This window comes from Somniosus microcephalus, chromosome 11 (assembly GCF_052327205.1).
Source record: "Somniosus microcephalus isolate GS21.2 chromosome 11, FLI_Smic_1.0, whole genome shotgun sequence".
Taxonomy (NCBI): domain Eukaryota; kingdom Metazoa; phylum Chordata; class Chondrichthyes; order Squaliformes; family Somniosidae; genus Somniosus; species Somniosus microcephalus.
Window position 1 is genome coordinate 213,828,951 of NC_140997.1, and position 22,806 is coordinate 213,851,756.

General features: G+C 43.2%; 1 protein-coding gene and 1 pseudogene across 4 annotated transcripts in view; both read left to right on the forward strand.

Moving 5' to 3' along the window:
• LOC147111214 (tubulin tyrosine ligase 3-like) overlaps positions 1-12,734 on the forward strand; it is a 74,720-nt gene extending 61,986 nt beyond the window's left edge. For all 3 annotated transcript variants that reach the window (XM_086001873.1, XM_086001874.1, XM_086001875.1), the window contains 3 exons: positions 376-619; positions 5,603-6,038; positions 9,058-12,734. In XM_086001873.1, coding sequence (XP_085857999.1) covers positions 376-619; positions 5,603-6,038; positions 9,058-10,698 — 2,321 coding nt within the window. In that variant the 3' untranslated portion in view covers positions 10,699-12,734. The remainder of the gene's footprint in view (positions 1-375; positions 620-5,602; positions 6,039-9,057) is intronic.
• LOC147111215 (mitochondrial mRNA pseudouridine synthase RPUSD3-like) overlaps positions 5,962-22,806 on the forward strand; it is a 32,160-nt pseudogene continuing 15,315 nt past the window's right edge. Inside the window, exons 1-3 of the transcript XR_015080063.1 lie at positions 5,962-6,038; positions 18,853-18,984; positions 20,507-20,667. The product of XR_015080063.1 is annotated as a mitochondrial mRNA pseudouridine synthase RPUSD3-like (transcript). The remainder of the gene's footprint in view (positions 6,039-18,852; positions 18,985-20,506; positions 20,668-22,806) is intronic.

Sequence of the window (22,806 nt, forward strand, 5' to 3'; positions counted from 1 at the left end):
TTTCAAAAGGGAGTTAAATAAATACTTGAAGGAAAAACATTTACAGGGTTATGTGGAATGAGCAGGGGAGTGGAACTAATTGGATAGCTCTACCAAGTAACTGGCACAGGCACGATGGGCCGAATGGCCTCCTAGTGTGCTGTATCATTCTGTGATTCAATGATTCTATATATTTATCTATATATATTACTAATATGTCTCGGTGTGTTCCTCGAATTGGAGAGTAGCGAGTGTATATTACTGGTGCAGCTCTCAGTGTATCCTTTGTATTTCATTACCCACACCTTACTGTGACACCGAAGGTTTATGACTTTTTGCCTGAATTGTGGTATTAGTGAGATAGAAAGAGAGATTTCTGTTTGTCTATCTCTGCAGGAATCACCTGCATGAACCGATTGGAGCAGATAGTGAAGCTAGTTTACGGCCAAACAACTCTCATCACAGACGGCAAGTGGGTAGTGCAGAAATACATTGAACATCCGCTGCTTATTTATGGGACGAAATTCGACGTGCGCCAGTGGTTCCTGGTGACAGACTGGAACCCTGTGACGATCTGGTTCTATAAGGACTGTTACTTGCGCTTCTCAACTCAAGCATTCTCGTTGGACAATCTGGACACGTATGTATCAGCCCTGACATCACTTATATTGCATTTTGAATGGTAATCCACCTCAGAGAGATCTCACATTAACAGTAAGCGTTATAAGTGGGGAAATGTATGCTCTGAGTGCCATTAAAGGAATGGGAACTTTGGTCTGTTAGGCAAGTTGGGATGCAAGGGATGTGGTATCCTTGACTTTCTGCCAAAGTTCACTGCAATAGTCAGTAGTTGATCCAGTCTCAAAAATGGTGGCAGAAATACAAGACAGACAAATTTAACAATCATTGCCTTTCTGGACAATGCAAATCATTGCCCAAGAATAGCTTTCTATGTGCATCACATCCCTAAAATTCTGGACTCAATTTTAACTCTCTTTCCTGCCCACCCTGCCCCATCCCCCGTCTGGCCGAAACCAGGCACAAATAGGAAGTTTGCGGGACTTAACCCTCTCCTTTCCCGCCTCAATCTGACTGACTACAGTTTTAAGTTGCAGACGGCAAGGACATCTGGCCCAAGTCGCCGGGAACCACTGTAAATAAGCAGATCAGGTCCGATGACGTCATCGGGGGCCCAATCTGCTATTTTAACATGAGCAAGATAAATTTTAATAAATTTGTTTAGTTTCCTTGTGGGCCGAGACGAGCAGGCGCGCCCCTCCGGGCCTCACAAGGAAACCTTGGGCCTCCTCTGCCCTGCCCTCCCCAGCACTAATCTTGCACTGGGGGCTGTGGCCCTGGGTCCCCGGCGGCCGCCTCCTGCCACCTGATTTTGATGACCGTGTAGCCGCTTCCTGCTGACTTCCCAGCTGTTTTGGTTGAGAAGTCGGCAAGCGGCATGCTAATGAGACCTGGCCGTTAAAATCGGTCGAGCCTGCCTGCTGCCCCTCTCGAACGGGCACGCCACTCGCTTTGCCATGTTCCCACACCGGCACTTAAAATCGGGCCCTCTCTGTCTGCTATGTAGAGCTCGATTTCAACTCCCGGGCGGGAACGTGGCTAAATGAGCGCTGTGATGCAGTTTCTGCTTGATGTTTATCTGGTTTGGAGAGACTTGTTACCTAATTTCCATATCTGCTGCATGATATTTGGTCAGTTCTAAGGTGAATTCTTTCTCTAGGATTCTGCAGTGAAAAGTTTGACAAATATCCATCTGTAACCTATGTTTTGTTTTCATGATCTGCATCAATGAAATTACATTTTGCTGCCTGTCGATGCTAATGGGCGCAAAAGGCATCTACAGATTTACTATGCTGTTTAACCTTGTTTCACCTGTTAAATTTTGCTTGGAATTGAAATGATCAGTTAGGGAATTTCAGCCTTATCATAGTCTATATTGGACTGTAAGTCAGGCATATCTTACAAATATTCTCCCTCATAATGCAAAAACGAAGCTTTGTTTTGCATAATATTGGCAAGATTGAAACCTGTCATGACACACTCAAAATCGTTTCATCAATTTTCCCACCTTGAAGGGACTGAGGTATGGCCATTACATAGGTCGAATGAGGCAATCCCAAATCAGTGTTAACAATACTATTACTGAGATGGATACAACTACGTGAGATACTGTGGATCTATGGTTATTGACAGTCCAGTCGTACACCTGCCTACGACTAAGCAAAACCCTGTGAACCACAGAGGTTAATTAATGTATTTTCCTCACTCCTAAACTTATCCTTAATTCCACTTAAATTATTCATTAACCTCTCATTAATATTGTTGAACTATTTTTGTCACCAAAATGTCCTACTAACATTATTTATTTGCAGAAAAAATTATTGGCAGTTCCAAGTGATAGAATCACCCAAACATTTTTTGTTCTAATAGAAAATTTCTAGTGCTCCCTCTAGTGTTGGGATAAATACACAACCGCCCATCCACCCCTTCAACCACCGTCTGCCCCACCTGTGACAGAGACTGTAGGTCCCGCATTGGACTCATCGGTCACCTGAGAACTCATTTTTAGTGTGGAAGCAAGTCATCCTCGGTTCCGAGGGACTGCCTAAGAAGAAATACACAACATTGGGCATAAACTCAAGAAAATTATTAAATCACAAGATAATTACGGATAAAGAAGGCTATTCGGTCTATCTTAATTCATCCATCCAGAAAGACCCATTTGCAGCATCCAATTCTTTCTTAAATAATTCCAGGATTTTTGCCTGCGCTACTTTATCTGGAAGTCCATTCCTTGTATTGATCTCTCTTTGTGTGAAGAAGAACTTCCTAATTAAATTCCCAAATTTGCCTTTTATTAATTTCAACCTGTGTCCTTTTGACTTACTTTTGCAATTTAGCTTGAAGTACTTTTCCAGATTTACCTTTTTCATACCATTTACTATCAAAAGATAATCAAAGCCAAAACCCTTCTTGGATCTAAAGCATGCTTTCCAGGCATAGACAATAGGTAGAAGAAGCTATTAAAAGGCGTCTGGTGACAATTGTTGAACAGAAGGTGGCACCATTCGCCATGTTAGATCAATCTTAAAGGAAGAGAGCGGTATAATGTATTCATACAGACACTACAGGGAGAACTAGAAGTTTTCAATTGAAACAAAGACCATATGGTAATTGTATCACTGAAACAATGGACTTTTCCCGCAAATAAGAATGGCCCAGAAATTCAGGTCGGAGGCTTCCTGCGGGCGCAAGCCCCCGACCTCCACTTACATAGTGCGCCGGCCGTTGAGCTGTGGGCCCGCGTGGGATTCCAATCCTGGCCCTCCTCCAGCTGCCGGCACGCAGTGCTCGCGTATCCCGGGGCGCAGTTAGTTCGAAGCGTCCCCTGGAATCACGTGGGCCATGGGAGCCAATCGTAGCAGGGAATCTCCATTCATAAATTTGACGGAAGACCTGTCAAATCTATAAATAGAGATCGGCCCCAAAACCTAACTAAAACTTCAAATAATTTTTTTTAAATCACATTTTTAAAATACTGTAACTATAAATTACATAAAATAACTATTTTAAACAATAATTTAAATTTTTGAAAAATTAATTACAGTTTTTAACAGGGCTAAAAATAAACTTACCTTTCTTTAAAGTATTTAAAAATAATAAGCCTGTGGAATAATTGTTTTAATTTTACTTAATTCACCACTTACCTTGTTAAAAGCAGGCCTTGCGCCTGCTTTTTAAACGCACAGCTGCTGGAGACTTACCCGCACGGAGAAACCTGTAAAAAAAAAAAAAAATGGAATTTCAAGGTCTACGTGCTGCCTCTCCGGCGCATGCGTTTGACCTGTGAACCCCTTCCTTCAAGGGAACGGAAGTTCCGGTTTCCAGCGCATGCACAGTGCATGCACGAAACCGGCACGTTCGCTGGCCCTACGAGTGAGTACACAGCGCGTACTCACCCGTGGGGACCCGAATTTCTGGCCGAATATGTTTATGCAGACAGTGTGAAGGTGACACCCTGGAAGCGTACTCCACTCTTCAAGGGATGCCAGTTTCCTTTGTCTTTTAAGGCTCCGTGCAAGAAGCTTTCCTTTACACTGTTTGTCGTGCCATGCAGCCTTGCTGCTAGATGTCTGGAATCACAGTTTATGTCAGGTGGTGGTTCAATCCAAGAACTGTACAACCTGTAGTACTGACCACACTCTTTGGGTTTGTGGGACATAAAAACCTATGATTGGCTCCAACCTTTGCACTTTATTTTTAACATACATACATACCTCTGAAAACCTGTTGGCTGCCTAATTGGGTTCAATATGAGTGACCATAATAAATTTAAGTGCCTGTAGAAGTTTTCCAATTTGAGAGTGTGTTGTCAGTCTGACAAGGCCCCAATAGGGTTGCCAACCCTCCTATAGATTGTCTGAGATTCCCCCAGAATTGAGGATTGATTTCTGCTGTGACCAAATAGGGAGAAAAATCTGCAAAGTCAGCAAAGCATGCCTGGTGACCTGTATCTGGAACTTTCACTCAAGTTAAACAGAGTTGGCACCAGCAACACTACCCCTCACAGTCCGCTTCCTTCCTGTTCCCAAATTCTCTCAGGGCCAGTCACTTTCAGCAATACAGCCAAATGCACATGTACGGCATTCAGCCACAGGGATAGATCAGTTTCTCTGCCACTATGGATGCTGAGAAAAGAACCCCCATTTCACAGAAGCTGTTTCTTTCACAAAAACCCTCTGCCACCTGCATGCACCAGCCTTGCAAACCAAGGAAAGTGCGTGCAGAGAGCAAGTGGTCCGTCCTTTCCTGCCCCAGCGCCAGGATGAATCCCAAGGGAAACAGGAGGACTTAAAATGTAAAAATAATGTATATTTATTATGTATAATGTCCTGGCCAATAATGATCCCTCAATCCACAGAACAAAAACAGATTATCTGGTCATTATCACCTTGCTGTTTGTGGGAGCTTGCTGTGCACAAATTGGCTGCCGCGTTTCCCACATTACAACAGTAACTACACTTCAAAAAAGTACTTAATTGGCTGTAAAGTGCTTTGAGTTGTCCGTCCAGTGGTCGTGAAAGGCGCTATATAAATGCAAGTCTTTCTTTCTTATATAATTCTGCCCTTCATGAGTGGTTAATGCTTTTTTAATTAGTCAATATGAAATCGGATCAGACCATTTTCTTTCAATAGTTTGTAACACTATAACTTGACCAAGCGCACACAAACATATTTATTTGACCTTGAAATGTTACTATCTTTCAAATCAAATGGCCTTAAAGCCATTACATCACTATTGCTAGCAACCCAAGAGAAAAGTAGAGCTTTGTGCCATTGGTTTGCATTTGTTCATTTTCTTCGCATGCTCGCGGCGACCTCCTGGTTCTCAGAACTTCTCACACGACAAAACCATGAGCAAATACGCTCAACTACAGGGTCCCAACCTTTATAAAGGTAAATGTAATAACATTTGCAAACTACCAGCAAATGTCATATGATAAAATGTCACGAGATCAACCCTCCAGGTAAATGCGCACCCACCTTAAAAATAACTGCAATTCATCTCATTGCAACTAACAGACTTCTCTTTGTGTCCTTTTAGATCGATTCACTTGTGTAATAACTCAATCCAAAAACACTTTGCGGCCTCCTCCAACCGTCACCCATTCGTTCCTAGAGACAACATGTGGTCCAGTAACCAGTTCAAAGAGTATCTGAACAAAAATGGCTTTGAAAACATCTGGGAGGACATCATCTCCCCTGGCATGAAGAAGGCAATTGTGCATACCATGCAGATTATGCAGGATGTTGTGAAACCTCGCAAGAACAGTTTTGAGTTGTACGGAGCTGATTTCCTGCTGGGAGAGGACTTCAAACCATGGTTGATTGAAATTAATTGTAGCCCCACAATGTCACCCTCAACACCAGTGACAGCCGAATTGTGCAGCGGCGTTCAAGAGGACACTATTAAAGTTGTTATCGACCGAAAGAATGCGAAGACCTGTGACACAGGACGATTTGAGCTTCTGTATAAACAGGTAATGTAAAACATGCATCAAGTAAGGGAGAAAGCAACCCAGTTTAGGGGAATAAAGGGGGCAATTACTCCCCGCTCAGAATCCTAGACATCTATTACAATGAAAGAAGGATGTGTCCCATTATCTCATTGCATTGAATTATAGTCCATTAGCTCACCTAAAATAGGTCAGAAACGAAATGAAGTTAGAATCATAGAATGATACAGCAAAGAAGGAGGCCATTCAGCCCATCGTCACTGTGCCGGCTCTTTGGTAGATATCCAATGAATCCCACTCCCCTTATCTTTCCCCATAATCCTGTAAATTTTTCCTTTCAAATATTTATCCAATTCTCTTTTGAATGTTACTATTGAATCTGCTTCCCCCACCCTTTCATAGCAGTACCTTCCAGATCACAACAACTCGCTGTGTTTAAAAAAAACATTTCCTCATATCGGCTCTGGTTCTTTTTCCAATCACCTTAAATCTGTGTCCTCTGGTTACAGCCCCTACTGACACTGGAAACAGGTTCTCATTATTTACTCTATCAAAATCATTCATGTTCATGATTTTGAACAACTCTATCAAATCTCCTCTTATCCTTCTCTGCTCTAAGGTGAACAACCTCAGCTTCTCCAGTCTCTCCACGTAACTGAAGTTCCTCATCCCTGGTACCATTCTAGTAAATCTCTTCTGCACCCTCTCCCAAGCCTTGACATCCTTTCTAAAGTGTGGTGCCCAGAAATGGACATTCCAGCAGAGGTCTAACCAGTGTTTTATAAAGGTTTAGCATAACTTCTTTGCTTTTGTACTCTATTCCTCTATGAATAAAGCCAAGGATCCCATGTGCTTTTTTAACAGCCTTCTCAACTTGTCCTGCCACCTTCAAAGATTTGCAGACATAAACCCACAGGTCGTCTCTGCTCCTGCACCAGTGTTCTCTCTAATTTTGTTTTGGCTCGTGCGGCCCCTTTAACAGGCGGCGCCGGCCATTCAAAATTCCGCATATGGGCGTTTTTTCTATTTAAAAGCCGCTCATCGGCTGCGGGGGACTTGCTGAGCGCTGCGCAGCTTAAAGGGAACATTGTCCTGCACCCCCTTTAAAATTGTGCCATTGAGTTCATATTGCCTCTCCTCATTTCTTCCTACCAAAATGTATCACTTCATACTTCCCTGTGTTAAATTTCATCTGCCATGTGTCTGCCCATTTCACCAGTCTGCCTATGCATTCCAACTGGCATATACTCCACAGATACTTAACCTATTTATGGTGGGAAGAGTACGGGTACAGATACTGAGGGGAGGGAATGCATCTCCTTGCTGCTGACAGTGCAGTAATCGGAGTATTTCAGGTGCTCCTGACACAGGATTGACCAAGCTGACAGGGAGGTGGATGTTAAAAAAAAAACCTCAGTGCTGATCATGACCTTAGTGGTGTCTCTGATCGTGGTTCAGAATGGTTGGACCTGGGAGCAGGACATGCGAATTTGAAAAAACTGTGCCAGATTGGCTGCATTCACTGCAGCATTCACCTGACCGGGAGGGATGAAATCTGTGCCACTTGTGTGGTTGTGGTGCACACGAAACTTACGAGATATACGAAAATGCCAGACAAGAAAAGGCCAGCTGGTCCACTGAGCCTACCCCACAGTCGTAGTGCCTAAAGCATCATAACCTGCCACCTCCCCCCTCCCTCTCCCTCCGTCCCACCAGCCCATGCCATCTCCTGGCAGAAGCAAAACAAATAAATAAATCCAAGACCAATTTAAAGATAAACAAATTTGGAAAATTCGTCTCTGACCGCCCCCCCCCCTTAGGCGATCAAAAACCTGTCCAGATGACCACATTAACCATGATTTATATTACTTTGTATTTGATGCGCCATCAGTTACTCAAAAGACTGAGGTTGAGCGAGTAACAATCAGGCTTTTATTAACTAAAGAACGAAGGTCTTGTCTCGAGTGGTCGACCCGTCCAGAATACTAAGGGACTGGGAGGTAGTCACTTATATACCTGGAATAGTGGGAGGAGTCAGCCGAGGCATGTCCAGACCTGTACCTAGTGGAATACACATACAGACACAGACAGGTATGACAGTGGTTTACCACAGTATTCCACCTACCTTTTGTATGCCATGATCTCTGCCCCAGCCAGGAACTGGTCCAGCTCTCTTTTGAAGGTATGCAGCGATCTGTAGCTCTTAAAAGCTCTTTAGAATAATTTGTCCGTGACTACACCAACCACTCTGGGTACAGCTATATTGTGTATCAGTAAAACAGGTTTACTAAGCATTAAACACCCTGTACAAAGAAGTAATACTTAACAAGAAGATAGTCGCAGTCTGTTCATCGAACCCCGGCGTTCCTTCCAAGTGACTGTGGCGCAGTCTCTTTAATTCTCTTGCTGTGTTCTGTTGACTGAAGTTTCTTCTTCCTGTGGCTTCGCGTTACTTTCGGTGTTCAATATCGTGTTTTTATACCCTTTTTCTCCCTTTTGCCTACATGGCAGTTAGTAAGCAAGCTATCCTTCTCTGAGAACGACCTTCACACTAAGTTCTCACAGATGTCGTTTTGCTTTTTAATCGGCTCATTGTTTAGCCGGTTTCTGCATTTTTGAGAAGACAGGGGGTGATGACTGTCCCCTGCCCCCTACCTTCTTTTGCAATGTTGCTGAATTTCTTGTTCCCCACTATCTCCTTGTTTACTTAACAGACCATTTTACAGAATTACATCAAGTTGTCATAATTTCCCATCGTGCCATTCACCATTTTATACAGGCTTTTTAGGTTTTTAACATACAATTTTACATATTACAATTATTTAATAATGGTTACAAATTTTAACATTTACTAAATCCTACAGGTACTCTCTATCCTACAGATCCAATAATTCCAGCATTTTTCTGATGAAAAGATCCAACACCTTGTCCCAATAACACGTGCGTTCAAATAATTTACAATAACCATGTGGTTGATTATGGAACCTTGCTTTATTTTGTCCATTACAAAGGATCAGTCAATTTGATTTACTTTCTTTTACAGTGTACTATGAATGCTCCTCTGTACTTAGGAATAAATCTGCTGGTTGAAGGATCAAGCATCAAGAAGCCACCTGCATTCATTCAGAGGAACCACAGCTCTGGCCTGCGCAGCATCTCCCAGATCTCTGAAACTGTGCAAAAAATCTGTGGTATCGCATCACAAAACTGCCAAATCATCCTGAATGATAATGTAAACAGACCAGCCAATGCTGAAAATGCCAAGAATAGAGACTCTTCAAAAATATTCAGCAATCCAAGCAAATCAAAATATTCCTTAATTGACAGCAATCCTGAATTTCCAAAGCGTCCTCTCTTTCCCAACAATTCCACTGATGCAAAGAATTCCAATACTAGCAATGTAAAGAATCCTTTCATGCTCATCAATTCTGGTAATGAAAAGAATCCTTTAATTCCCAAATATTACAGCACTGCAAAGATTCCATTAAATCCCAATAATTCCTGCGTTGCAAAGATGTTGCTAACTTCCAATAATTTCAGTATTGTAAAGCATCCTTTAAGTCCAAATAATGACGACATTGCAAAGCATCCTTTAAATCCCAATAATTCCAGCTCTGCAAAGGATATGTTAAATCCCACTAATCCCAGCATTGCAAACAGTACTTTAATTCCCAATAATTCCAGCTCTGCAAAGGATACATTAAGTTTGACTAATCCCAGAAATACAAAGGTTATATTACATTTGACTAATTCCAGCACTTTAAACAAACTGTTAAATCCCAATAACTCCAGCATTACAAACAGTTCTTTAATTCCCAACAAGTCCAACAGTACAAGAAATCCTCTCATTTCCAATAATTCTGGTGATGTAAATAATTCCATAGCTCCCAATCCCGGCATTGCAAAGAATCATAATATTTTCCAAGATTCCAACAATATTTTCCAACTTCACGGCAGTTCCAACAGTTGTAGCAAAGAGAAAACTTTTGACATTACCAACAACTCCAGCAAGATAAAAATTCCCAGTGGTTCCAAACATTTGCACAGGATAAGGAATCACAGTACTTACAACTGTAAAAAGGCAAGGAATTTAAGCAGTCCCAGAATTCTAGGCACAAATGTTGTAAAGGCATGGGATGAGATGGAGAAAATAAAAAATAACATTGCCGCAACAGATCAAGCTGCTGTGTCTGGAAACATTACCAAGCTTGGCTCCGATGACAGTGTGGAACAGCATTATGAAGTGCCAAGGCTTAGCAAGACTGAAGGGAATAGAAAGACTGGCAAGCAGCCTAAATCCAAAATCTCACAGATGAGCACGTCTGTGAAGCACCTGATCTTGCCCAATCGACAGATGCTCAGAGACCCTCTCCGCGTAAAGTTGAAATGTTTGAGTCTTGACATGTTGAACTTTAAAGACTCAAGATCCTCAACTAGCACAGATGCAAACAGAGTTAGAGCTGTCCCCGAGAAGTCTGTTCCATTGCGTTACTCATACAATTCACCACGGCTGCAATTAAAGGATCCTAATATTCCACAGCTTCACATTACTGGCTTGCAGCCTCAATTTAAAGCTTCAAGTGATATCAGCAACAACTACATAGAAACCCAACAGAATGCAACTACCAGCCTGTTCAACGTCAAGAAGCATCTGCTGACTAGCTCTTTCTCGCTCTTTCAGTAACACAATTGCTGTGCTGGTAGGTCCTTTCCAGTTCCTTCAATAAGTCGAGGCCTGAGCTGGTAGATCCTTTCTACCTCCTTCGGTGATATGAGTGCTTTACTGGCAGGTCCCTTCCAGCTCCTTCAATAACGCGAGGGCTTTTCTGGTAGAGCCTTTCTGCTCAGTAAAAGAAGGGCTTTGCTGATAGGTCCTTTCCAGGTCTTTCACTAACACAAAGGCAAGCTTTCTGCACTTTCTCTTAGGGTGTTTGTGCCCTCAAAAATTAGCTTTATGTAAAAAGTAGCTTTTACCCCATAGAAAATTGACACTATTAGACAGCAATTGTGTTTTGAAAAGCGAGAGTTTCTTTTGAAAGATAATGTTTTGTAATAGTTTAAAGGGCAACTGTGCACACATCAGGTGATATAATTGTAACTGGGAAAATTAAGGTGATATTAATAATGAATCGGACATTGTTCGTATCATTGATATTATGAACTGTTGTTTCTGACTCCTTATAGAAAAAAAACAAGCCTACCTCTGCTTTTGTCAATCTACCAGCTAAACTGAAAACATCAGGGGCAAACTGAAATACACAATAAATACTAAAGCAACAGAATGTATGTAATGGATCAGACACGATAGATACGGAACGTAACAAATAAGATACAATAAAATACAAATACTGAATGTAACAAAATATGTGCAGATTTGACACCATCGATAATACATTAATCTTATCTGTGTGCATTTCCTGTATGCAAAACCTTACTTTCTGTTGATGTGTTATTGTCAATGTTTTGCCTCAACTTTTCCACTATAAGTTACTGTGACCACATTTATAATGAAAACTGCCTATGTAAACTTATCACTGTGTAATTGCATTTCCCACCAGTGGTGATGCTGTAACACCTCAGTTTTGCACCTTTCAGCTCTTCAGTTGGTACTGCTGAGAAACTGCTATGCTCCAAACAACTCTACTTCTTTGCTTCCCAAACTGCCATAAGTTTTGCTATTTAACTATTAATAATATCGAATCGAGGTATTATATAAAAATAAGGACAGAATGTATGATTTTAAACGGAGGACTGAATTATATTTGCATGTCCTGGTCAAATTATCCCCTTCTTCCTTACCCCATTTCGCGTGAACACTATACTTGGTCTTGACTCCCTGTGTACAAAGTTATGAGCGATCAATAGAATATACTGACTACCTCAGACTATTAGGGATCAGTGATCACAAATACTGAATATTATGTGAGTGGTGCTGCTCACTTGAATTCCAACATTCCTCAGTATAGAGCTGGTATGTCCATGATTCTCCAAATGTTCAGTCGCTAGTCTCTCTTGCTTTGTCTCCCCATATCAACCACATCTGAGCGAGGAGTTAGGAAGCTACCTGTTCCAAGGCCTCTGCCACTATCACTGAACATGCTGCTAAGAGATGTGTGAGTGTAGACCGAAGATGACTCTTCCAATATTTTCTTTCCCCATGGGGTAGGGAGGGGAGGTAAGACAAGACAGCAAGGAGCACTGACACAAATTATGATTTTGGCACAGATTTCTGTATTCACTGACACAAAGCTCGACACCATCCAGGACAAAGCAGCCTGCTTGATTGGCACCCCATCCACCACTTTAACATTCACTCCCTCCACCACCGGCGTACCGTGGCTGCAGTGTGTACCATCTACAAGATGCACTGCAGCAACTCGCCAAGGTTTCTTTGACAGCACCTCCCAAACCCACGACCTCTTCCACCTAGAAGGACAAGGGCAGCAGGCGCATGGGAACACCACCACCTCCAAGTTCCCCTCCAAGTCACACACCATCCTGACTTAGAAATATATCGCTGATCCTTCATCTTCGCTGGGTCAAAATCCTGGAACTCCCTCCCTAACAGCACTGTGGGAGCACCTTCACCACACGGACAACCGAGGTTCAAGAAGGCGGCTCACCGCCACCTTCTCAAGGGCAATTAGGGATGGGCAATAAAAATTCTGGTCTTGCCAGCGACGCCCACATCCCATGAACAAATAAAAAATTATGATTTTGGCACAGGTTTCTGTATTTTTTATAAATAAAAAAATAATTCTCCTTATATGCATTAGCTAATTTTGGAAACATCAGGATTTGCACACTCTACCTAAACCAATCAAAACAAAAGCACTAGACAAATGCTTACTGCACAGGACAAAGTTGTTTTTTGCAGGGTTGATCTCAGTAAGTTCAAAGTTAGCAGCTTAACAAGTAAAAATAATACAGTATCACTTACATTTATCTACTGCCTTTTACATCATAATGTTTCAAAACACTTTTACACAACCAATTACTTTTTTTCCAAGTGCCGTGCTTGTTGTTACATTGGCAGAGTGTCAGCTTCTGCTCCAACTACATCCCATAAACAAGTGGCCCTGGAGAGGGAACATGTGGTGTCCACCGGTATACTTGAGGCCTTCCGTAGGCACCAGAGGGACTGGAGTACATAGTCAACATGGGTGACAATATTATTGAATTTTATAAGTTTCCTTTGTTATACAGTTTAGTTTCTTTATTAGTTGTGCCCCTTTAAAAAGGTGGCACTTTTGTTAGATTTTTTTGTTTGATGATACTGGGGCAGTCCAGTGTCTCCTTATAGTTTCATTAAGAAAAGGTATCCCATAAACAACCATAAGATGTGAAACAACCAAAAACAAGTGACACAGTAATATCACTGCATGTACATTCTGATTGGCACCTTGTTGTTCATTGGTTGCAACACATTCAACCTCTCAGAAAATGCAGTGCTTAAAAAGAACAGTAAAAATAATCTGTCATTTAATGTAATCTAAGTGCACTAAGATAAAATTAACCCACTGGGGAGAATGCTTATGTAGATTCAATAACACTAGAGGCATTGCAGCCCCACATGCTGCACAGCGGAGCAGAAATGGGACATGTACAGAAATTAGAGCATAGAAAAGGTGCATTCCCAGAATCTTTAAAGATACAAGATCTCATGCCGTCTATCTCAGAATAAAGGGCAAGCTTTTGGATGACAAAAGTTTAGATATCACACAAATTATTTGAGTTGCTTTAGGTATTTCATTATTTTATTAGAGATTACTTTGACCTACAAATAAGACATTCAAATTGTGGGCAAATGCTTCTAATTGTCGACACCTTATTTAGCTAACTCTCAGTTTGACTGGGAAGTCAACCATTCCAACTATGAAGCAGATTTGGAAAGTGGCAAATGTGACACCGTTGTTCAAGAAAGGGTGTAAGGACAATCCTAATAACTACAGGCCGGTCAGTTTAACATCAGTGGTGGATAAAGTTTTAGAAACAATAATCAAGGAAAAAATGAACGGGCACTTGGAGAGGTTTAAGGTAATTAAGCAGAGCCAACACGGATTTGTAAAAGGCAGATCGTGTTTGACAATTTTTTGATGAAGTAACAGGATTGTTGAAGGGAATGCAATGGATGTTGTCTACATGGATTTTCGGAAGGCGTTTGACAAAGTACCACATAGAAGGCTGGTTAACAAAATTGAGGCTCATGGAATAGGTGGGTCAGTGGCAGCTTGGATAAGGAATTGGCTTAAGGACAGAAAACAGCGAGTTGTGGTAAATGGCTGTTTTTCAAACTGGAGGATGGTAGACAGTGGTGTTCCACAAGGTCAGTGCTGGGGCCACTGCTTTTTTTGATATATATAAATGACCTGGATATTGGAATACAGAGTAGAATTTCTAAGTTTGCTGATGACACCAAACTTGGGTGTGTGGCAAACTGTGAGTATGATACCAATTGACTGCAATAGGACATAGAAAGGCTAGCAGAATGGGCAGACAAGTGACAGATGGAATTTAATACAGAGAAGTGTGAGGTGATGCATTTTGGCAGAAGGAACAGAGAGAGACACAGTTTTAAAGTGTGTGCAGGGACAGAGGAACCTGGGAGTTAATGTGCATGGGTCCCTGAAGGTGGCAGGACATATTGAGAGAGTGGTTGGAAAGCATATGGGATCTTGGGCTTCATAAATAGAGGTATCGAGTACAAAAGTAGAGAAGTTATGCTGAACCTTTATAAAGCGCTGGTTAGGCCACAACTGGAGTATTGCGTCCAGTTCTGGTCACCGCACTTTAGGAAGATGTGAAGGCCCTTGAAAGGGTGCAGAGGAGATTTACCAGAATGGTTCTGGGGATGCAAGATCTTAGCTACAAGGACAGGTTTGAAAAGCTGGATTTGTTTTCATTACAGCAAAGGAGGTTGAGGGGTGATTTGATAGAGGTGTACAAGATTATGACGGGTTTGGATAGGCTAGACGGGGAAAGGCTGTTCCCACTAGTTGATGGTACAAGGATTGGGGGACACAGATTTAAGGTTTTGGGCAAGAGATACAGGGGGGATGTGAGGGAAAACTTTTTTACACAGCGAGTGGTGAGGACCTGGAACTCGACGGAAGCGGAGACACTCAATGTTTTCAAGGGGAGACTGGATAGGCACTTGAGGGAAATAAACTTGCAGGGCTATGGGGATAGAGCAGGGCAGTGGGACTGACTGGATTGCTCTGCAGTGAGCCGGCATGGACTCAATGGGCTGAATGGCCTCCTTCTGCGCCGTTATGACTCCTCAACAACAACAGAGCCCATCCTGTGTGATTCTGTCTGTTCACTTGGAACACAGGTTGTGAGAGCTCTTGAGATCTGTATCTTTGGAACTGTCTCTACCATTTCCACCACCTTTTTCCAGAAGGGAAACATGTAATGGTACCTTGGCAACAACTGTAAAAGCATATCCTTCATCCCATGAACACAGCTGTGTCTGGGAATGTGTGTGCTGTACCACTTAGGTCCAAATGTTTATTTGGGGTAGCATTGAGGTGGGCTATTTTTAGCTCAGTTCCCCTCTCTTGCAATTAGGGTCTATGAAGGGAGTCCTGCATTCACCTCTTGAAGTGGCATGCCTGAGATAGCGCTGCTGACATTGAGTGGCTTTTGATGCTGCTGTTAAAAAAAAGTTGCTTCCGTCTTTCCTATTAACTCCATCTCTGTCAGTAATCAGGCTCACATTCTCTTTATTCACTCTTGCCCTGCACCCCATTACAGGCCTTCCTCTTTGTTCTTTCCTCCCCTCCCCCCCTTCTCTGCCTCTGCAGTTGCTTAAAACCTGTTACATCTATAACTTTTTCCAGTTCTGACGAAAGGTCATGGACCTGAAACATTAACTCTGTTTCTCTCTCCACAGATGCTGCCTGACCTGCTGAGTCTTTCCAGCATTTCCTGTTTTCATTTCAGATTTCCAGCATCCGCAGTATTTTACTTTTGAACTACCTTGTGTGTGGGTGTGTTTTTTTCTTTTTAAAAATACGCTCAATTCTAGGTTACTTGGGTTTACAATCTGTGTCAATGATTTTCGTAAAACATTCTTTTTTATTCGTTCCTGGGATATGGGCGTCGCTGGCAATGGTAGCATAGTGGTTATGTTACTGGACTAGTAATCCAGTGGACTGGACTAATGATCCAGAGGCGCGAGTTCAAATCCCACTACGGCAGCTGGGGAATTTAAATTCAGTTAATTAAATAAATCTGGAATAAAAAGCTGGCATCAGTAATGGTGACCACGAAACTATCAGATTGTCATAAAAACCCATCTGGTTCACTAATGTCCTTTAGGGAAGGAAATCTGCTGTCCTTACCTGGTCTGGCCTATATGTGACTCCAGACCCACAGCAATGTGGTTGACTCTTAACGGCCCTCTGAAATGGCCTAGCAAGCCACTCAGTTGTAACAAACCGGTACAAGAAACAATAATAAGAACAAAACCAGACAGACCACCCGGCATGGCCCTCGGCACCGGCTTTGGACACGACACACCATCCTGACTTGGAAATATATCACCGTTCCTTCATCGTTGCTGGGTCACAATCCTGGAACTCCCTCCCAAACAGCACTGTGGGGGTACCTTCACCACACGGACCGCAGCGGTTCAAGAAGGCGGCTCACCACCACCTTCTCGAGGGCAATTATGGATGGGCAATAAATGCTGGCCTTGCCAGCGATGCCAACATCCCAGGAACAAATAAAGAAAAAAATTATTGTCCATCCCTAATTGCCCTTGAGAAGGTGGCGGTGAGCCGCCTTCTGGAACCGCTAAGGAACGGCGATATATTTCCAAGTCAGGATGGTGTGTGACTTGGAGGGGAACTTGCAGGTGGTGGTGTTCACATGAGTCTGCTGCCCTTGTCCTTCTAGGTGGTAGAGGTTGCGGGTTTGGGAGGTGCTGTCAAAGAAATGCACTGCAATAACGTTGGCAATACTGCAATAAACCGAAACAGGAGCAAAACGAACTGCAAGGTAACAACAGCGCCAAATGGTACACAAGGACAAAAAGCTGCAGCAACTGTCTGGACTTTGCAGCGGAAGGTGGGGTGGAACCAATCTTCGGAGCTTAGGGTTTCCGACCGGAGATGAAGAAGTGGAGCCCAGTGAGGCCGGAGGGAATAACTGGCGGAATTAAGGGGATCGGGGAGGCGGCGCCGGTAGAATCGGAGCCCGGAGGCCAGAGAGACGGCAGTTGATTGCAGCGAGTCCCGGGGAAACCAGGAGAGCTGCAGCGTGAGAACCACACACGTTGTCAGCGCAGGAGGAGGCCATTGGGCCCATCCCTGGAGCAACTCAAAAACCAACCCCCCTGCCCTGCTCTCCATGGCACTGGGTCTTTGCTTCAAAGATTTATCCAATTCTCCCTGTATCCTATGATTTTATGACTTTATCTGTACGCACACTTTAAGGTCAGCATCTTTCCATTGTGTGTATACTTCCATTCCTTTTTTTTTATTTGGAAAATGTTTGCCTCACATTAAATTGCATCTGCGTCCTCCTGAAGTCTTTGACAGCCCCCACTGTTTGCCAACCCCTTTACATTAACACATTTGGATATGTTGCATACACCAAATCATCTATAAGACTTGTATTTTTATAGCGTCTTTCACAACCTTGGGTCCCGAAGCGCTGACTACACTTTTTGAAGTGTAGTCAATCTTGAGATGTAGGAAAGGTGGTAACCAATTTACTCGCAGCAAGGCCCCACAGTGTGATAATGACCAGATAATCTGCTTCAGTGATGTTGGTTGAGGGATAAAAATGGACCCAGCACTAACTTCTGTGGTACAGCACTTCCAACCCTTCTCCAATCTGAGCAATACCTATTAACCATAACACTTTGTTTCCTATCCATCAAGCATCTGTGCTGATATATTCACCGTTATACCGTATGTCTGCATTTTTGTAACAAACCTTGTTATCAGATACATTCTGAAAATCCATATGTGTATACTGTGTACCCTTTATCTATCCAATCAATCAACTCTTATTAGATTCGTCAAATTTGTCAAAACCTTTACTTAATCAATTGGCTGCTGTTTCTAAATGCGTACTAATTCTATCTTGAATTATGTATTTTAAGTTTGCCCACAACTGAACACTCGTCTCAGTTTATCCTTCTGTTCCTTTGAACAGAGGTATTAAATTGGCTCCCCTCCAGACCCTGACAAAATTTGCACATCTAAGGAGGACTGAAAAATTGGTTGAAGCCTCTGCTGTTTGCTCTCTGACTTCCAGCAACAGCCAGTGGTGCATGCTATCAGTGTCTGGTGACATATCCGCCTTGGTTTCTGCTAGCTTTTTCAGAACAAATTTATTTTCTATAGTTGTTCTGTTTGTAGCATTGGGTGCATTATGGGGTTAATATGTATACAAGCAAGAGTGTTACGAAGATAAAGTGTATAGGATAGAGAGTTGGATTGCATCCAAGCCTCTGGCATGAAACCGACCAATGAGATTAATCTGGTTTCTGTCAGTACAGATTTGGTAGTAGTGATCTACATTGGCAAATGAAGGAACAGGAAGCCCACTTAATTTTGCTGCTATAAATGCCGTATCATTCTATTATTTTAGAATAAAAGAATGATACAGCACAGAAGGAGGCCATTCGGCCCATCGTCCCTGTGCTGGCTCTTTGGTAGAACTATCCAATCAGTCCTACTCCCCTATTTGAGGTAGAAGGCATAACTTTGGGTGATTTGAGCTTTGTGTGGGATCCAACAGAATGGTTCTGAGAATATCCTGTCATCCTGTGAGCTTCTTCAGCTGTGACTGAGATGTTGATGTAGATGTGGTTTTATTTTAGGATGAACTGCATATGGAAGCAAATTCAGACAGGAAGTGTGACTCGGATAGCAGTCATGCAGGGACGTTCCTGTTTTTTCATACAAAGACTTGTGACTAACTCAGCATTGCGTCTCTCTAGTACAGTGTCCTGGTGAGTGGGTAAATTGTTTTATTTCCCAAACTGAAGTATTTTTGTATATCCAGGCACAGTTCAATATTTATCACAGAATGGACACAGTTCCATCTGTATTATTATTAGATAAGGGCATGCAAACTGAGTTTAGTGTAATGTCAGTGCAAAACTTCTACCATGGTGTCAAAGCTTCAGTAGTTTGTTTAAAAACTTTGCGAATGTTCACATTCAGAGAATCACAAGCATGTAGGTACAAAGCTGAGCGCATGAACACAGAAGGGCATTTTAAACAGTGGAAATGGGAAACAGCAGCAAGGTAGGGATGTACGCTGGTCTAGTACTAGTCTCACTATGAGAAGACCCGAGTTTGAATCTCTGTCTCAAATGACATTGACAGTGGGGCCTCCCCATGGGAGGTTGGCCACTGTAAGGTGGGTTGTCAGGAGCGGATGGGGAAGGATGAAAACCGCACAGCGGGTCTCTCGGCAGGTTTTTAAAAAAAATTAATTTATTCATTGATGGGATGTGGGCGTCGCTGGCTAGGCCTGCATTTAGTGCCCATCCCTAATTGCCCTTGAGAAGATGGTGGTGAACCGCCTTCTTGAACCACTGCAGTCCATATGGTGTAGGTACACCCACAATGCTGTTAGGAAGGGAGTTCCAGGATTTTGGCCCAGCGACTGAAGGAACGGCGATACAGGTCCAAGTCAGGATGGTGTGTGGCTTGGAGGGGAACTTGTAGGTGGTGATGTTCCCATGCATCTGCTGCCCTTGTCCTTCTAAGTGGTAGAGGTCGCGGGTTTGGAAGGTGCTGTTGAAGGAGCTTTGGCGAGTTGCTGCAGTGCATCTTGTAGATGGTACACACTGCAGCCACAGTGCGCCGGTGGTGGAGGGAGTGAATGTTGAAGGTGGATGGGGTGCCAATCAAGCGGGCTGCTTTATCCTGAATGGTGTCGAGCTTCTTGAGTGTTGTTGGAGCTGCACTCATCCAGGCAAGTGGAGTGTAATCCATCACACTCCTGACTTGTGCCTTGTAGATGGTGGAAAGGCTTTGGGGAGTCAGGAGGTGAGACACTTGCCGCAGAATTCCCAGCCTCTGACCTGCTCTTGTAGCCACAGTATTTATATGGCTGGTCCAGTTCAGTTTCTGATCAATGGTAACCCCCAGGATGTTGATAGTGGGGGATTCAGCGATGGTAATGCCATTGAATGTCAAGGGGAGATGGTTAGAGTCTCACTTGTTGGAGATGGTCATTGCCTGGCACTTGTATGGTGCGAATGTTACTTGCCACTTGAGTGCCGTTAACCCTGTCAGAGTGCTCGATCACGCCATTCTTCTGATGAGGATAATGTAAATAGGAGCTGATAAGGGGGGGAAATGCAGACAGTGGAGTGACGGGCGGGATTGGGATTGGGAAAGCAGTGTGGCTGGGAGTTCCAGATGGACAGATGATGCTGGAGCTGGAAGTTCGGAGAGAGAAGTGATATTGAGACTACCGTTGTTTTCGCCTTCATTCTGTGTCCTCCGTCTCTCTTTCAGGTACGATGTACAGCTGAAGGAGCAGATACACGAACATAGACAGCATTTGAAAAAAGGCAAAGCTGTTAGTATCCTCCGGGATCCAGGCATCCCGGTGCTCAGAAATCTGAGCAGACAAGAGCTCCTGGAACTGATGGCAACCAGTGTGGTATACCAGGAGAGTGAGTGTCCATTTCAGTAAAATCAACTCCACCTTTTTGAGGTTAACTAAAAGTTGTGTGTATTTGGGGATGGAGAGTGCATCCATAAATGTGTATCTGGGTTGGGATCTGTGTATCTAGAAACAAATAATGTGCCCATAGATGTGTATTGAGGTCGGAAAGGCCAGCCAAACGTGTGTATCTGTGGGCACGTATCGAGAGATGGGGACACCAACCATAGATGTGTATCTTGGGACAGGGAGTGAGCCCTTGCGTTTGAATCAGAGCATAGGGTCGACACCAGTGGGTGTGTATCTAGGTACTCACGGATGTGTACATGGGCATGGGATCTGTGCCCATGGGTGTTGTATCTGACCATGGGAAAGTGTTGGTCTGGGGTCTGTGCTAGTGCCTGTAGGTAGATATCATTTGTATGTGTCTCAGCTATGATGCCTCTGTGGGCAAATGCCATGTTGTCAATCATTGTCTGCACTCGTATGTAAGTACTTGGACCAGATACCAGAGGGTGCCTGTGGAAATTTATCCCAGCAAAGTGTCCGTACCTTAGCTGGGGGAGGGGAAAAGCAGAGGAATCTCATTTTTGGCATGTCGTGTCAATATTCAGCATTGCCAGGTCAGTCAAGTATGGTACAGGTTAGATAGAGAGTAATGCTTCGAATGCTTAGTCCTAATAGATGTGCCTTTCAGCACAGATTCCGAAGTATAGTCCCTACTACAGCAGTACAATTTTTTTCAAACAGGATCTGACAAAACTTTTAAGATTTAGCATATTGTTTGGTTCTTTAATTTTGCCATAATACAGAAAGTTTTAAAAACCAGCTTAATTTGAAACAATTTACAGAATTAGTCTGTTTGTCTGAGACTAGTGTCAAAGGGAGGGACCATGCTATTAATTTCAAATCGAAACATCTGGTGGGATCTGTTTCAATATGTGTTTGATTGGCAGTTTTTGCTTTTAGTTATTTCAATCTGCTTAGTCCCAGTGACTTTAAGGTATTTACTGACCTCTCCTGTTCAAATCCGAGAATCTGTCTAAAGTCTTCAAAGAAAGACAAGGCCTGATAGCTTCCATGGAGGAGAAAAAGAAAGGAACTGCCCCATAAGAATATCACTTGCACCATAGTTTAATGCGGTAGTTGCAAACTTAGTTTCTGCTGCAGGAAGAACTGGCTAAGCTTAATAACTACTGCAGAAATACAAGTTGTGTTATGTTACTGTTCATTTGCTCTATTACTGTTTAATAACAATTATTTGGCAGTTAAAGCCTGTCAAAACCTAGCATAGTGATATTTCATCAGCTTCTGAAGGCAAGGAGGATCACGTGATAAAAACAGTACTGAATTAAACTGAAGAGGGTTCTCTGTTTGATCCCCAGACAAGAATTTACTTCGGCTTCTGTTCAGGGAAAGCACACTCTGGGATATAGGGAGGTAGGGCTCACCTACAAAGTTAGTCTGAGACACAGAGTTAAAAAGAAATCTTCAGATAATGAAGCAGTCCGTGTCCGCATGCAGCAAGACCCGGACAACGTCCAGGCTTTGGCTGATATGAGACAAGTAACATTCGCGCCACACAAGTGCCAGGCAATGACCATCTCTAACAAGAGAGAGTCTAACTACCTCCCCTTCACATTCAATGGCACTATCATCGTCAAATCCCCCACCATCAACACCCTGGGGGTCACCATTGGCCAGAAACTTAACTGGACCAGCCACATCAATTCTGTGACTGCAAGAGCAAATCAGAGGCTGGGTATTCTGTGGCAAATGACTCATCTCCTGACTCCCCAAAGCATTTCCACCACCTACAAGGCATAAATTAGGAGTTGCTCTCCACTTGCCTATGGAATACTCTCCACTTGCCTGGATGAGTGCAGCTCCAACAACACCCAAGAAGCTTGACACCATCCAGCACAAAGCAGTCCCCTGGATCGGCACCCCATCCACCACCTTAAACATTCACTCCCTCCACCACTGGCGTGCTGTGGCTGCAGTGTGTACCATCTACAAGATGCACTGCAGCAACTCGCCAAGGCTTCTTCGACAGCACCTCCCAAACCCGTGTCCTCTACCACCTAGGAGAACAAGGGCAGCAGGCGCATGGGAACACCACCACCTCCAAGTTCCCCTCCAATTCACA